The following is a 16,338-nucleotide window of genomic DNA, read 5'->3' on the forward strand; positions in this document are numbered from 1 at the left end:
ATGACAAGAATTGTGTCAAATGCGAAATTTGCGGTAGAAATATTTGACGGGTCCGGACATTTTGGGATGTGGCAAGGCGAGGTTCTAGATGTCCTTTTTCAACAAGGGCTAGATCTGGCCATTGAAGAAAAGAAACCAGATGCTATTGGAGAAGAAGATTGGAGAATTATCAACCGTGTTGCTTGCGGTACCATTCGATCCTACCTTGCTAGAGAGCAGAAATATTCATACACAAAGGAAACTTCTGCAAGTAAATTATGGAAAGTACTAGAGGATAAATTTTTGAAGAAAAACAGTCAAAATAAATTGTACATGAAGAAGAGACTGTTTCACTTCACCTATGTTCCCGGTACCACGATGAATGAACATATCACCAGTTTCAATAAGTTGGTCACGGATTTGCAAAATATGGATACAACTTATGATGATGGTGACTTGGCCTTGATGTTGTTGGCGTCACTTCCTGATGAGTACGAGCACCTTGAAACTACTCTACTCCATGGAAATGACGAAGTTTCTCTTAGAGAAGTTTGTTCGGCTTTGTACAGCTATGAACAAAGAAAGCGAGAAAAACAGAAGGGCGGAGAAGGAGAAGCACTATTTGTGAGGGGTCGTCCTCAAAATCAAACGAGGACAAAGAAGGGAAGATCCAAGTCAAGATCCAGACCCAGCAAAGATGAATGTGCCTTTTGTCGAGAAAAAGGGCACTGGAAGAAAGACTGTCCGAAGTTGAAGAATAAGGCCAAATATAATAATGGAAAGGCCATTATGGATTCAAACGTAGCTGATTGTGATGATTCAGACTTCTCATTAGTTAAAACAGAGTCATTAACATCATCAGACATATGGTTGATGGACTCGGCTTGTAGCCATCATATGTGTCCCAACAGGGACTGGTTTGTAGAATTTCAAGAAGGAGAATATGGAGTCATCCACACAGCGGATAACAGCCCTCTTACCTCATATGGCATTGGTTCAATACGACTAAGGAACCATGATGGAATGATCAGAACATTAACAGATGTTCGATTTGTACCGGATTTGAAGAAGAATCTCATCTCTGTAGGAGCCCTAGAATCAAAAGGGTTCAAAATCATTGCAGAAAATGGAGTGATGAGAGTATGCTCTGGTGCACTAGTGGTAATGAAGGCTAATCGGAAGAATAATAATATGTACCGCTATCATGGCAGTACAGTTATTGGGACAGCGACAGTGACATCCAGTGACGACAAAGAGGCAGAAGCAACCAAGCTATGGCACATGCGCTTGGGACATGCTGGAGGAAAATCCTTGAAAACTCTATCAGATCAAGGATTGTTAAAAGGAGTAAAGGCTTGCAACTTGGAGTTTTGTGAGCATTGTGTTAAAGGGAAACAGACAAGGGTTAAATTTGGTACATCGATCCATAATACTAAAGGCATTTTGGATTATGTACACTCTGATGTTTGGGGTCCTTCCAAAACACCTTCATTGGATGGGAAGCACTATTTTGTAACCTTTGTTGATGATTTTTCTCGAAGAGTGTGGATGTATACAATGAAAAACAAAGATGAAGTGCTGGGAATTTTTCTCAAATGGAAGACGATGGTGGAGAATCAAACAGGCAGGAGGATCAAGTGTATTCGCACAGACAATGGAGGTGAATACAAAAATGATCATTTCAATAAGGTTTGTGAAAATGATGGCATCGTCCGACACTTCACTGTTAGACATACACCACAACAGAATGGAGTGGCAGAACGTATGAACCGGACCTTGCTGGAGAAGGTACGGTGTATGTTGTCCAATGCTTGGCTGGGCAAAGAATTTTGGGCTGAGGCAGTTACATATGCATGCCACCTCATTAATCGCTTACCATTTGCTGCTATTGATGGCAAGACACCATTTGAAAAATCGTATGGAAAGCCTGCTGTAGATTATGACTCTTTGCACGTGTTTGGCTCAACTGCATATTATCATGTGACAGAGTCAAAATTGGATCCAAGGGCAAAGAAGGCTATTTTTATGGGAATTACTTCTGGAGTCAAAGGATATCGCTTATGGTGTCCTATGACAAAGAAAGTAATATTCAGCAGGGATGTTACCTTTGATGAATCTGCTATGGTAAATAAGGTAACAGAAGATACCAAACAAAATGAAGGTGCTTCTAAGCAGGTGGAGTTTGAGGGAAAATTTATTTTTCCTACACAAGAAGCAGAGGAGGAAACAAATGAAGATTACCCTCTGGAAGGAGAGCCAGTAGAGGAGATTCCAACTCAGGAACCTCAACAACAACTTGAATCAATAGCAACCAGCAGGCCAAAAAGAACAATAACGAAACATGTTTGTCTCATAGAGACGGTTGCTTGTGCAACCTCAATTGTAGCTGATGATGTTCCTACCACTTATAAAGACGCTGTCCAAAGTTCAGAAGAAGATAAGTGGATGATTGTCATGAATGATGAAATACAGTCCCTTCATCAGAATCATACATGGAGATTGGCCAATCTCCCGAAGGGAAAGAAAACAATTGGGTGCAAATGAGTATTTGCAAAGAAAGAAGGATTTCCTAACCAATTAGATGTTCGCTACAAAGCAAGATTGGTGGCCAAAGGATATGCTCAAAAGGAGGGAATTGATTACAATGAAGTATTTTCTCCAGTTGTAAAACATTCCTCCATTAGAATTATGTTGGCTTTGGTAGCACAATTGGATTTGGAACTAGTTCAGATGGATGTAAAAACTGCATTTTTACATGGAAACTTGGAGGAGGAAATCTACATGACTCAGCCAGAAGGATTCAAAGTTGCTGGAAAAGAAAATATGGTGTGCAAACTTGAAAAATCGTTGTACGGATTGAAACAATCTTCTAGACAATGGTACAAGCGTTTTGACGAGTTTATGTTGTGGCAAGGGTACAAGAGAAGCAAATACGATCATTGTGTGTATTTGCACAAGCTTAAAGATGGTTCCTTTGTATATCTTCTCCTATATGTTGATGATATGTTGATAGCTTCCAAGAATTTGGAAGAAATTGATAAGTTGAAGATTCAACTGAAGAAGGAGTTCGAGATGGAGGATTTGGGTGAGGCAAAGAAAATTCTTGGCATGGAGATAATTAGAGATAGACGTTCAAAGAAACTCTGTTTATCTCAAAAGGAATATTTGAAGAGAGTACTTCAACGTTTTGGCATAGATGACAAGACTAAGCCAGTTAGTACTCCACTTGCTTCCCATTTTAAGCTAAGTACTACTATGTCGCCAATGGATGAAGCTGAACGAAAGTATATGTCAAAGGTACCATACGCAAATGTTGTTGGTAGCTTGATGTATGCAATGGTTTGCACAAGGCCTGACATTTCACAAGCTGTTGGAGTTATTAGCAGATATATGCACAATCCAGGGAAGGAGCATTGGCAAGCTGTGAAGTGGATTCTACGGTATATTCATAATACTGTAGATGTCGGGTTAGTTTTTGAGCAGGAAGACAATCAGTCTGTAGTTGGATATTGTGACTCAAATTTTGCGGGTTATCTGGACAAACGAAGATCAACTACTGGTTATGTGTTTACTTTTGCAAAGGCACCAGTTAGTTGGAAGTCTACTTTGCAGTCAACAGTTGCTTTGTCTACAATAGAGGCAGAGTACATGGCTATTACAGAGGCTGTGAAAGAGGCAATTTGGCTTCAAGGATTGCTAAAGGAGCTTGGTGTTGAACAAAAAGGTATCACAATTTTTTGTGATAGTCAAAGTGCTATTCAATTAGCGAAGAACCAAGTGTATCATGCAAGGACGAAGCACATTGATGTTCGGTATCATTTCGTACGAGAAATCATAGAAGAAGGTGGAGTCATAGTGAAGAAAATTCATACTACGGAGAATCCTGCTGATATGCTGACAAAGGTGGTGACTGCGATCAAGTTTCAACATTGTTTGGATTTGATCAACATTGTTGAAAACTGAAGATTGAAGATGAAGACACAATCAAAATTTGTTATTGAGAGAAAATTGAAGATGTGGAATTTTACCAAGGTGGAGATTTGTTGAATTTGGCAAATTTTTGTCCCACATCGGTGGGCTCTTGAGTTTTGGGGGGATTTTCCCCCTATAAAAGAAGGTCTAATGTTTAGGATTTAAACACATCTCTCATTTGCCTTCTCATCTGTTTAAGGCATTTGTATCTTCTCTCTTTAGTATTATTTCACTTGTATTTTTGGAGTGAAATAAAATATTGGTTGTGTCCGAGGAGTAGGCAAAATTAGCCGAACCTCGTAAATTATGGTGTTCCCTTTATTGTTGTTTTATTGTCTTATTTATTATTTGGTGGCTGTCATAATTTTTGGTATAGTAGTTGTGACTTATTCACACTATATACATTTGACTTCCGCAACACACATAGATAATATCTGACATATTTTAGCTTTCCCAGCCACTCCCTCCGCACCTCCAGTAATGAACTTTCTTTCCAGCATTTTTGCTACTTGTAAGCACATTTGATGGATTTCTTAACTGTCTGTTATCCAGTGAGAGGGATGATGACCCTTGTTGGTCCTGAGGGACGGAGGAGGCTAAGTTAACCGAAAGATGGTTATCGTGTCCCTGCTTTTTCAGGGGTAGAAAACGAGCCAATTAATGTTCGAATACCAGGCGCTACGACACTGAAGTAACCCATGCCATACTCCCAAGAAAAGCTCGAATGACTACCTCGAGATAGCCCAAAATTATGGTAATTAACTACCTTTGAATCCTTGAATTATTGGTCAACTGCACTTTTTTTTTAAATCATGCTATTGACCTGTATTAAGAAGTTGACATCTTTTACATTGAACATATTTAATGGAGGTATGCTTATAGTATGTTGGTAATGTTGGTGAACTTGGTCTTCTTAGAGCCTCTGATTCGGTATGCCTCTACTCTTCCCCTTCTCTCTCTCTCTCTTTTTTTTTTTTTGATTCGGTATGCCTTTCACCTTCCTTGGCTTCTTTTTTTGAACGATAGGAAGCATATATATTAATACGAAAACAATCTTACACCAAAGTTATATAGTCCCGAAGGACATTACTATTATTTAAAGTTACTAAACTATTACAAACACTTGTACTTAGTTGCTTAATACCCAAACAGAGGCCTTGTATGTCCTTTTCCAAAATGGCTTCAACAAAAAGAGGTGGGCATGCAACATGATAGCACTTCTCTGGCTTGAAATTCTTGACTGCTTCCTTAGCTAGGCAATCTGCTACTGCATTTCCTTCCCTAAAATTGTGCCTGATCACCGGGGATTTCAGTTGGCGCATTAATGATCTACAGTTAAGTAAACATGCATTAGTACTAATATTCTCATCAGAAAGCGCCTTTATTATATCCGTTCAGTCTGATTCAATTTCTGTATCAACAAATGGCATCTCCATAGGTAATTTTAAGCCTTCTTCTAAAGCTAATAGTTCTGCATGCATGGAACTGTAAGTGTAACAAGATTTTGTGAAGCCCATGATCCAATTACCAGAGCTATTTCTAAAAACTCCTCTTATACCTGCATGGAACTTATCTTTCAAGAATGCCCCATCAATGTTAAGCTTAATCTTGTTTGGAGGAGGTCTTTCCCAGTGAATTTTGATCCTAACAGAAGAATTTTGTATGGGGTTTTTTTCAGTAAAGAAGAGAAATTCCCATATTTGATGAAAAACCTGTTTAGGGTTAATGTCCATATTCAAATTGTTTGTGTTATTTTTATTTCTATTCTTCCAAAGGTTCCAAATCGAAAAAGGAAGTATAATTTTCCAAGGATAATGCTGATGATTGACATGGCTTTGAGCATTCCTTAGAATAGCTAACCAGTTTGATTGAGCATTATTATGATTAATAATTAGACCAATACTTGTGACGACCTGACCAGTCTTCACGTGAGTTACCGCCCCGTTTCCCCCATTTTATGCTTCTTCATATTTCGTTATCGGTATTCGGTGTGTTAGAGTTAAATCGGATTGGTTTTAATAAGAAATAAGACACTTAGTCTCTTTTAAGAAGGTTTAAGTTGGAAAACTCAATCGGATGTTGACTTATGGGTTAGAGGGTTCGGATGTGAGTTCTGATGATTCGGTTAGCTTCGGGAGGTGATTTGTGACTTAGGAGAGTGATCGGAAGTGGTTTTGGAGGTACGGTATAGAATTAGTCTTGAATTGGCGAAGTTAGTATTTTGGCGAATTCCGGTTGATAGGTGAGATTTTGATCCGAGGGTCGGAATGGAATTCCGAGAGTTTGTGTAGCTTTGTTATGTCATTTTAGACTTGTCTGCAAAATTTGAGGTCATTCGGACGTGGTTTGGTTGGGTTTTTGATCAAAAATGGAATTTGGAAGTTCTTGAGATTCATAGGCTTGAATTCGATGTGATTTGATGATTTTTAGTGTTAGTCGAGGTGTTTTGATGATTGGAACGAGGTTGAATAATGTTTAGGATGCATTGGTGCTTTTGGTTAAGGTCCCGGGGGACTCGGGCGTGTTTCGGGTGAGTTTTGAGTGAGTACGGACACCCCGGAACTTAGAAAATGGAGGGGGCAGCAGTTGTGGCACGGACCGCGCTCCTTTTCGCGCTGGGCGCGCTAGCCTATCGCTGACCGCGTCAAAGTGGGCGCGGGCGCGGTCACTGAAGACTGCAGGTTACTGGTCCTACTTCGGAAGCTCATATCTTTTGGTCCACAAGGAATTTTGAGGTGATTTTAAAACGAAAGTTGTATCCCTTTGTGTCTAGTTTCCAGAAAGGTAAAGATATCGCAATTTAGACATCTGTAGCGAAAGTTATGGCCAAAATACTAAAGCCTGTCCCTGCAGAGCAAGACCTGCGCGGCCGCAGTTGTTTTTGTGCGGTCCCCGCTGGTTTTGCGCGGACCGCGGTCATTTTTGTGCGGTCAGCGGTGTCGGAATCCGAGGGGTACTCTATAAATACGAGGTTTTGGGTTTTTATTTGATATTTTGACCTACAGAGCTCGGATTTTGGCGATTTTTCGAAGGTTTTTCAAGAAATTGATCGGGGTAAGTGATTCTAACTCTGATTTGGTTAGAATACATGAATCTATCACTGAATTTATCATTTAATTCGTGATTTGAGATGGAATTTGGGAAGAAAATTGTGGAACCTTTTAAAAATGTAAAATGATGATTTGAAGGACCAAATGGTATCAGAATTGGATAATTTTGGTATGGTTAGACTCGTAAAGGTATGAGGATTCTCAAAATATAAATTTACCCGATTCCGAGACGTGGGACCGGGGCTCGGGTTTTGCTAATTTCGAGATTTTTGATATTTTTCGAATGTTTTCGCTTGGGATTTGTTCCCTTAGCATATTGTGACGTATTCATTCTGATTTTGGATAGATTCGACGCGCGTGGAGGCCAATTCAAGGGGCAAAGGCGTCGTGAGCTAGAGAATTAGCTAGTTCGAGGTGAGTAATTGATGTAAATGATGTCCTGAGGGTTTGGAACCCCAGAATTTCACATCGTAACGCTATATTGAGGTGATTTGCACGCCGGATAACGGGCGTAGGGTAGAGCACCGTTGGGGATTGTGACTTGGTCTATCCCGAGAGATATTTTACTACATTTTTGGTTGAGATGTATACTTTATTATTGTGAATTGGGCTTGTTGCCATGCTTGGGGCCTTGTGCCGACCTGTAGAACCCTTAGGGGATTTTTGATTGGTTTTCCTCACTTATTTTGTTAAAGAATTTATATCCTCAATCATGTTTCCAATTGTAGGCTTCTTGCCAATTATTTGAATCCTTCAGGGATTGATATCACTGCTTCCGCATATTTTGCATATCATTTGACCTCAGTCCAATATTTTAAATACTGTTTTGCAAACTCAGCCATCTTTCTAAGATTTGAAAACTTAAATGATATTTCTAAATGATATTTCGGGCTGAGAACTACTGTTTTACAAATGCCCAAGGGGCTTATGATGATTTCTGGACTGAGCATGGATCGAGCTGCACGCCGCAGCAGTGTTATATTGATATTGAGGCCGAGAGCCTGGTTGATTACATTGATATTGAGGCCGAGAGCCTGGGTGATTATACTGAGATTGATATGAGGCCGAGGGCCTAGATTTGACGCCACGAGATGGCTTGATATTGCGCTTGGGCTGTAGGAGCCCCTCCGGAGTCTGTACACACCCCCAGTGAGAGTCGTCGACGATAAATAAATATGGATGGCTCGGGCTGCACGCAGCAGTGGGTACCAGAGGGTACCGTCATATGCATTGCATTGCACTCATGCATTTATTCTTTATCTGCATTATCTGCCATAATAATTATGTGCTCTTATTTTATTGACTGGTTGCTTTGTACTGTTCTGAGCCTGAGGGGCTGATACTGTTCTGAGATACTGAGCCCGAGGGGCAGATTTCTAGTTATTATTTTGATACTAAGCCCGAGGGGCAGATTTCTACTTGTTGTTTTGATATTGAGCCCTAGGGGCAGATTTCTACTTGTTGTTTTGATATTGAGCCCGAGGGGCAGATTTCTACTCGTCATTTTACTGCCAAATTAGCTGTTTTACCGGTTTAAAAGAAATTTCACATGATGTTTCACCGAATTGTTATTTTAAATGATTTCACTGCTTCTGTATAGAATATTGTGTACCTTAACGTGTTTTCTTACCTTCAGTCATTATTTATATTTATTACTCACTGGGTCGGAGTACTCACATTACTCTCTGCACCATGTGTGCAGGTGCAGGTATTCCTGAAGCATAGAGCGAGTTTTTCTGATGTTCAGTTTTTATCGGAGTTATCGAGGTAGCTGCATGGCGTTCGCAGACCCGTTTTCTCCCTTATCTTCTGTCATTTATGATATCTTCAGACTTTGTTCCTAATTCCATACTTTGTAGAATTTTTAGTAAACTCTGTAGTAGCTTATGACTTGTGACACCCCGGTTAGGGCTACGTTGGGTTGGATTTTCCGTATTTTATCTATACTTTCCGCTATTGGATATTATTAAACCATGTTTATACTATAATTATGTTAATTAATTGTCTTAAAAGGATGAATTGGGTTGAATGGCTGGCCTTGTCTTCATGAGAGGCGCCATCACGACCAGGTTCGGGAATTGGGTCGTGACAAGTTGGTATCAGAGCCTAGGTTACTTAGGTCTCACGAGTCATGAGCAGGTTTAGTAGAGTCTCACGGATCAGTATGGAGACGTCTGTATTTATCCTCGAGAGGCTACAGAACCTTTAGGAAACCTTCACATTCTTGGATTCTTATCGTGCGTCCCTAAGTCAGCTTGAAAAGAAACTCTTGAAATTCCTTCCATGTGTTCGTATGCGCGCATGAGCGCTCAATATCAAATGTGCCTTGATGGCTTGTGAATCCTTGATCGAGGGGCGAGGTGTTATCCCTGTGAGTTTATGGTGGGCCAGTATGGAGGACTTGAGGTTAGATCTTTGCTTATGGCGGGAGCACCGAGGTGCTGATTGTGTGAACAAGTGTTTTTGAATTTATATGTTCGGTAGTGTCCCTGTTAGAGGAAATGATGGTTGTGGCTATGTGATAAGTATGTTAGTACTGCGAGGCGTATCTATATGATTTGGAAGCCACGAGGAGGGTCTGCTGAATGATGGAAGAACTAATAGATGCTTGAAGTCCATCGCGATTCAAGTTATATCCCGAGTTATGGGCGTGTGAAGAATCTTTTCATGTCTCCTAGTTGGGAGTGAAGTAAATTTCATGTTGCGGTATGAGTATAGACTCAGGAAGATCAAGTGACTACGTAATGCTTATGGCGGTGGAAGGTATGCAGAAATGTTAGTTGGAGGCAAAACAGGTGGGTCATCTCCTGCGGGGTGTTCTAAAGTTGTGTTATCCTTATGTTATCTATTAGAAGACCTCAATTTCAAGTGAATAAAATGTGTTGAAATCTAAATTGGATCGCCTAGAGAGTGGGCTTAACTGTTGTATGAGTGAATGTGAGATTTGCAGAAGAGTTAAAAATTCTAAATGATTTGTGTTTCCACAAGCTTATGAAGGATCGAGTTTAATCTCACTATGGTATTGAGGCAACAATGGAGTATATGCGTTATGAGTATAGTGTGTTGTGATCTATGGCTTCGAGCCAAGTTGGGGAGCTTGCTATTGGTTAGCGGATTGTGCGGTTATGTACTATGTTAGTTCCGATTTGATGCATGCTGGTGAATCAGTTGTGGTTGTGGAAATTGGGCTGAGAATGGCACGAGTGAAGGAAAATTTTGACAAGATGTCATGAGCTTGGATGAGCAGGAGATAAGTTTCGATGTTTACGGTAAGTTGGTATTGTCTTCAGCGTCACCTAAGATCGGTGTTTTGTAAAAAGGGTTTTGCGTCCTAGTTAATGATTCTTGATCGCTCTTCAGCGTTAGTGCGACCGGTGGTTTGGAGGTACGCTCCAGATATTATTGTGGTAGGTTGTGGGAGTGTGTCCCACGGGAAGATTATATAAGTGTGGCATGTGATCACTTGATTGATTAAAGATGTAAACCAAGTATGAAGTTTGTGATGGTGTCGTTAAATTGAAGATTCATGCCTGGAGGGCACTTGGCTTATTGGGTTGTGAACTGGGGAGGATTACTCCGATTGTGATGGTTGTTCTTGTGTGTTATGAGAAAAATAGGAGTTATTATGGACCTTTAAAAGGTTATCAGACTAGTCAGTGTGATCAGAATCAGCTTGCAGTCGGTGGATAGATTTAATGTGAATAATGACTCTATATCAGGCCAGATGTGTGCATTTTAGTAATGTGGTCCTCATGGAAAGTAGTTAGGTTGATGTTTCGTTGTCAAATATTTCGCGTAGTAATGCATTGCGCCGTGTGAGTTGTGAGACAGTTTGAGAAATTGCTCTGTGTTGAGAATCTGCATAGGAATGACGTTATATGAGCATCTTGGCTCTTGAAATTCAGACTGTACATCGCACCTCAGTTGTGCTTGAGTTATGTAGCTTATAGCGCTATATGTCCCTCAGAGATATTGTTATACACTTAGCATGCTTACGATCGATACTCGGTATTTTGTTGTAATGAGAAAATTTGGCTCGATGTGCATCTCCTTATGTGAGATCTATGTGTGGATCGGGTGGCACGCTGCCATGGGTATGTTATCTGGATCGGGTTGCATGCCGCAATAGTGTGATGTTGAGTATAGTTTTCTATATGTTATTTTGTATGCCTTGTTTCCTATTTTCTAAGGAAAGTTCGTATTAGTGCGTGGGATTGGTAATTTCTTCCAGAGTTCATTTTTTTGTATCGTGTTCGAATTAGTAGCCTTTGCCATATTGGGGGCATCATATGCGGCTTTTGATTATGTCTGGGGTGGCTTATTGCCTGAGCAGTTCGTAATGGCTGAGATGAGATCATTGAATTCGAGATTAGTGCAATCTGAGTATATGAAGTAAATTAAGGGGCTAAGACCATTGTTTGGTTCATAATGAGGTGATAGTTCTTGCCAGAAGTATAGACCCAATGAATTGTTAATTCGGCGGTGTTATGAATTTATACCGATCTCATCTGTCGTGTCGGTATTGTAAGAATTTGAACAAGACCTATGTATGTCATGCAGAGCATGGGATGTGTAATGATTTTTCTTCTAGATGGGATCAATGGAAGTTCTTGACTAGTTGAGTACGTAAACATTCATGGTTCGGAAGGGAGGTGAAGTCCTCATGTTACCTTAGGATGATATGGTATATGCGATATGTTGTGAAAGATTGAGATTTGCGTGTGTAAGATTATGGTTCAGTTCTGAAGGGAAACTCATAACATTCTTAGGCAGTACGGGCAGCTTTAGGTGATTAGAGGGATGAGCTTCAGATGATTAGGGTGAACGATCTTCAGATGATTAAGGAAATTGTATTTCTAATCATAGTGATTTGTAGAGGGTATATGTTTCAGAAAAAAAAGGCCAATGTGATTAAGTTGATGGCACTTCAATAGTATTGCAGCACTTTAAAGCTGGATCGACTGCTGATATTCGAGTTGCTTGTATGGCACATGGAAATTTTAGAGTATTTATCGTGGAATGATTGGGAATCAAAGGTGTGCATGTATTCGCACGGTGAAAACTGGAATCAGGTATGATGATTTGTGTGCCATATGGAGTTGGAGACTGGGAGTTCTCATGTACATGCTAGGTTGTGGTGGTGGATCGTGTGTATTCGGCACCGTTTAGCGGCAATCGGGATTTGGAGGCTCGAGTGGATCTTTGTTTGCTGGTATGTCAGATTTTGGATGTGATGTCAGAATTCAGAGTGGTTGTCTTAGTGTTGAGTGATTCCAAACTATTGTGCTACGAGCAATACCGAAAATGCCACGGGTTGAGTGATGAAGTGCATTGGATTATGTTCTAGCAGAGTGGTTTATATTTCAAAGGACCAGCAGACGGTTGGGAAGGATTGCTTTCTTAATTGGGCATTCATGATGGATGTCAGTGCAAAGGTTGCTATCATTAATTCAGTTCCGGTGTTGGGGGACTTTTCAGATGAGTTTCATGTGGCTAGGCATGTCGCCGGGCGAGGTTGTTGATTTCGGTATTAATTTGGTGCCGGGCACCGGATCGTCTGGCTCCGATAGGAGTTGTAGTACTGGAAGTCGAGCGGGATGAGTAATTGGGTGTTACTCGGTGAATAACGCACCAGTTATGTTCTATCAGGTTTGCATGGTGTGTGTTATTTGTTTCACCCTAGGTGTAATGATTTGCTTTAGATCCAGACATCAATTGGGCATGGTCTATTATAGCTGGTTCAGACTTATTCTGAATATAGGTGTGAGGTTCTGATCTTGTATATGATTTCGAAAAGTGAAATGTGGTTCTATGATTTATGGGCTAGACTAGATTGTGTGATTTTAGTTAAAACGTGTTATCGGACCCATGTGAGATCGGATGACGTGGGATCATCCCCGGGTTTATGCTCGATAAGGTCATTCAGCTTTCGGTTGGCTTCTATGACAACTCTGGGTACGCTCGAGGACGAGCGTTTGTTTAAGTTGGGGAGAATGTGACGACCCGACCCGTCATCACGTGAGTTACCGCCCCGTTTTCCCCATTTTATGCTTCTTCATGTTTCGTTATCGGTATTCGGTGTGTTAGAGTTAAATCGGATTGGTTTTAATAAGAAATAAGACACTTAGTCTCTTTTAAGAAGGCTTAAGTTGGAAAAGTCAATCGGATGTTGACTTATGGGTTAGAGGGTTCGGATGTGAGTTCCAATGGTTCGGTTAGCTTCGGGAGGTGATTTGTGACTTAGGAGAGTGATCGGAAGTGGTTTTGGAGGTACGGTATAGAATTAGGCTTGAATTGGCGAAGTTAGTATTTTGGCGAATTCCGGTTGATAGGTGAGATTTTGATCCGAGGGTTGGAATGGAATTCCGAGAGTTTCTGTAGCTTCGTTATGTCATTTTGGACTTGTATGCAAAATTTGAGGTCATTCAGGCGTGGTTTGGTTGGGTTTTTTTTATGAAAAATGGAATTTGGAAGTTCTTGAGATTCATAGGCTTGAATTTGATGTGATTTGATGATTTTTGGTGTTAGTCGAGGTTTTTTGATGATTGGAACGAGGTTGAAAAATTTTTAGGATGCGTTGGTGCTTTTGGTTGAGGTCCCGGGGGCCTCGAGCGTGTTTCAGGTGAGTTTTGAGCGAGTACGGACACCCCGGAACTTAGAAAATGGAGGGGGCAATAGTTGTGGCGCGGACCACGCTACTTTTCGCGCTGGGCGCGCTGGCCTAGCGCTGACCGCGTCAAAGTGGGCGCGGTCGCGGTCACTGAAGACTACAGGTTACTGGTCCTACTTTGGAAGCTCATATCTTTTGATCCACAAGGAATTTTAAGGTGATTCAAAAAGGCCAGTTTTAGTCCTTTGTGTCTAGTTTCCATAGAGGTAAAGATATCGCAATTTGAACATCTGTAGCGAAAGTTATGGACAAAATACTAAAGCCTATCTCTGTAGAGCAAGACCTGCACGGCCGCGGTCGTTTTTGCGCGGACCCCGCTGGTTTTGCGCGGACCGCGGTCATTTTTGTGCGGTCAGCGGTGTCGGAATCCTAGGGGTACTCTATAAATACGAGGTTTTGGGTTTTATTTGATATTTTGACCTAGAGAGCTCGGATTTTGGCGATTTTTCGAAGGTTTTTCAAGAAATTGGTCAGGGTAAGTGATTCTAACTCAGATTTGGTTAGAGTACATGAATCTATCACTGAATTTATCATTTAATTCGTGATTTGAGATGGAATTTGGGAAGAAAATTGTGGAACCTTTCAAAAATGTAAAATGATAATTTGAAGGACCAAATGGTATCGGAATTGGATAATTTTGGTATGGTTAGACTCGTGAGGGTATGAGGATTCTGAAAATGTAAATTTTTACCCGATTCCGAGACGTGGGCCCGGGGCTCGAGTTTTGCTAATTTCGAGATTTTTGATATTTTTCGAATGTTTTCGCTTGGGCTTTGTTCCCTTAGCATATTGTGACGTATTCGTTCTGATTTTGGATAGATTTGACGCGCGTGGAGGCCAATTCAAGGGGCAAAGGCGTCGTGAGCTAGATAATTAGCCAGTTCGAGGTGAGTAATTGATGTAAATGATGTCCTGAGGGTTTGAAATCCCAGAATTTCACATCGTAACGCTATATTGAGGTGACTTGCACGCCGGATAACGGGCGTAGGGTAGAGCACCGTTGGGGATTGTGACTTGGTCCGTCCCGAGAGATATTTTACTATATTTTTGGTTGAGACGTATACTTTATTATTGTGAATTAGGCTTGTTGCCATGCTTGGGGCCTTGTGCCGACCTGTAGAATCCTTAGGGGATTTTTGACTGGTTTTCCTCACTTATTTTGTTAAAGAATTTATATCCTTAGTCATGTTTCCAATTGTAGACTTCTTGCCAATTATTTGAATCCTTCAGGGATTGATATCACTGCTTCCGCATATTTTGCATATCATTTGACCTCAGTCCAATATTTTAAATACTGTTTTGCAAACTCAGCCATCTTTCTAAGATTTGAAAACTTAAATGATATTTCTAAATGATATTTCGGGTTGAGAACTACTATTTTACAAATGCCCAAGGGGCTTATAATGATTTCTAGACTGAGCATGGATCGGGCTGCGGGCCGCAGCAGTGTTATATTGATATTGAGGCCAAGAGTCTGGTTGATTACGTTGATATTGAGGCCGAGAGCCTGGGTGATTATACTGAGATTGATATGAGGTCGAGGGCCTAGATTTGATGCCACGAGATGGCTTGATATTGCGCTTGGGCTGTAGGAGCCCCTCCGGAGTCTGTACACACCCCCAGTGAGCGCCATCGACGATAAATAAATATGGATGGCTCGGGCTGCATGCCGCAGTGGGTACCAGAGGGTACCGTAATATGCATTGCATTGCACTCATGCATTTATTCTTTATCTGCATTATCTGCCATAATAATTATGTGCTCTTATTTTATTGACTGGTTGCTTTGTACTGTTCTGAGCCTGAGGGGCTGATACTGTTCTGAGATACTGAGCCCGAGGGGCAGATTTCTAGTTATTATTTTGATACTAAGCCCGAGGGGCAGATTTCTACTTGGTGTTTTGATATTGAGCCCGAGGGGCAGATTTCTACTTGTTGTTTTGATATTGAGCCCGAGGGGCAGATTTCTACTCGTCATTTTACTGCCAAATTACCTGTTTTACCGGTTTAAAAGAAATTTCACATGATGTTTCACCGAATTGTTATTTTAAATGATTTCACTGCTTCTGTATAGAATATTGTGTGCCTTAACGTGTTTTCTTACCTTCAGTCATTATTTATATTTATTACTCACTGGGTCGGAGTACTCACATTACTCCCTGCACCATGTGTGCAGGTACAGGTATTCCTGAAGCATAGAGCGAGTTTTTCTACTGTTCAGTTTTCATCGGAGTTCTCGAGGTAGCTGCATGGCATTCGCAGACCCGTTTTCTCCCTTATCTTCTGTCATTTATGATATCTTCAGACTTTGTTCCTAATTCCATACTTTGTAGAATTTTTAGTAAACTCTGTAGTAGCTCATGACTTGTGACACCCCGGTTAGGGCTGAGTTGGGTTGGATTTTTCGTATTTTATCTATACTTTCCGCTATTGGATATTATTAAACCATGTTTATACTATAATTGTGTTAAGTAATTGTCTTTAAAGGATGAATTGGGTTGAATGACAGGCCTTGTCTTCATGAGAGGCGCCATCATGACCAGGTTCGGAAATTGGATCGTGACAATACTGGACTAATAACGGTTAGTTATAGGGCATAAGAGAAAAATGTGAGCGGCGTCCTCAGGTCCTTGTTTGCACATAGGGTAAATAAGATCAATGTTGATAC

The 16,338-nt window shown here is 40.8% G+C and overlaps 1 protein-coding gene across 1 annotated transcript; it reads right to left on the reverse strand.

Moving 5' to 3' along the window:
- Positions 1 to 5,345: 5,345 nt before the first annotated feature.
- On the reverse strand, positions 5,346 to 5,684 carry LOC107782683 (uncharacterized). The gene has a single exon (XM_016603608.1). It carries the CDS (start codon positions 5,682 to 5,684, stop codon positions 5,346 to 5,348), a length of 339 nt encoding a protein of 112 aa, XP_016459094.1.
- Between the last annotated feature and the right edge of the window lie 10,654 nt (positions 5,685 to 16,338).

Source organism: Nicotiana tabacum, chromosome 20 (genome assembly GCF_000715075.1).
Source record: "Nicotiana tabacum cultivar K326 chromosome 20, ASM71507v2, whole genome shotgun sequence".
NCBI classification, from domain to species: Eukaryota; Viridiplantae; Streptophyta; class Magnoliopsida; order Solanales; family Solanaceae; genus Nicotiana; species Nicotiana tabacum.

Bases quoted from the DNA above. Each gene is read 5' to 3' on its own strand.
- LOC107782683 (XM_016603608.1), bottom strand. From the start codon at position 5,684: ATGGACATTAACCCTAAACAGGTTTTTCATCAAATATGGGAATTTCTC.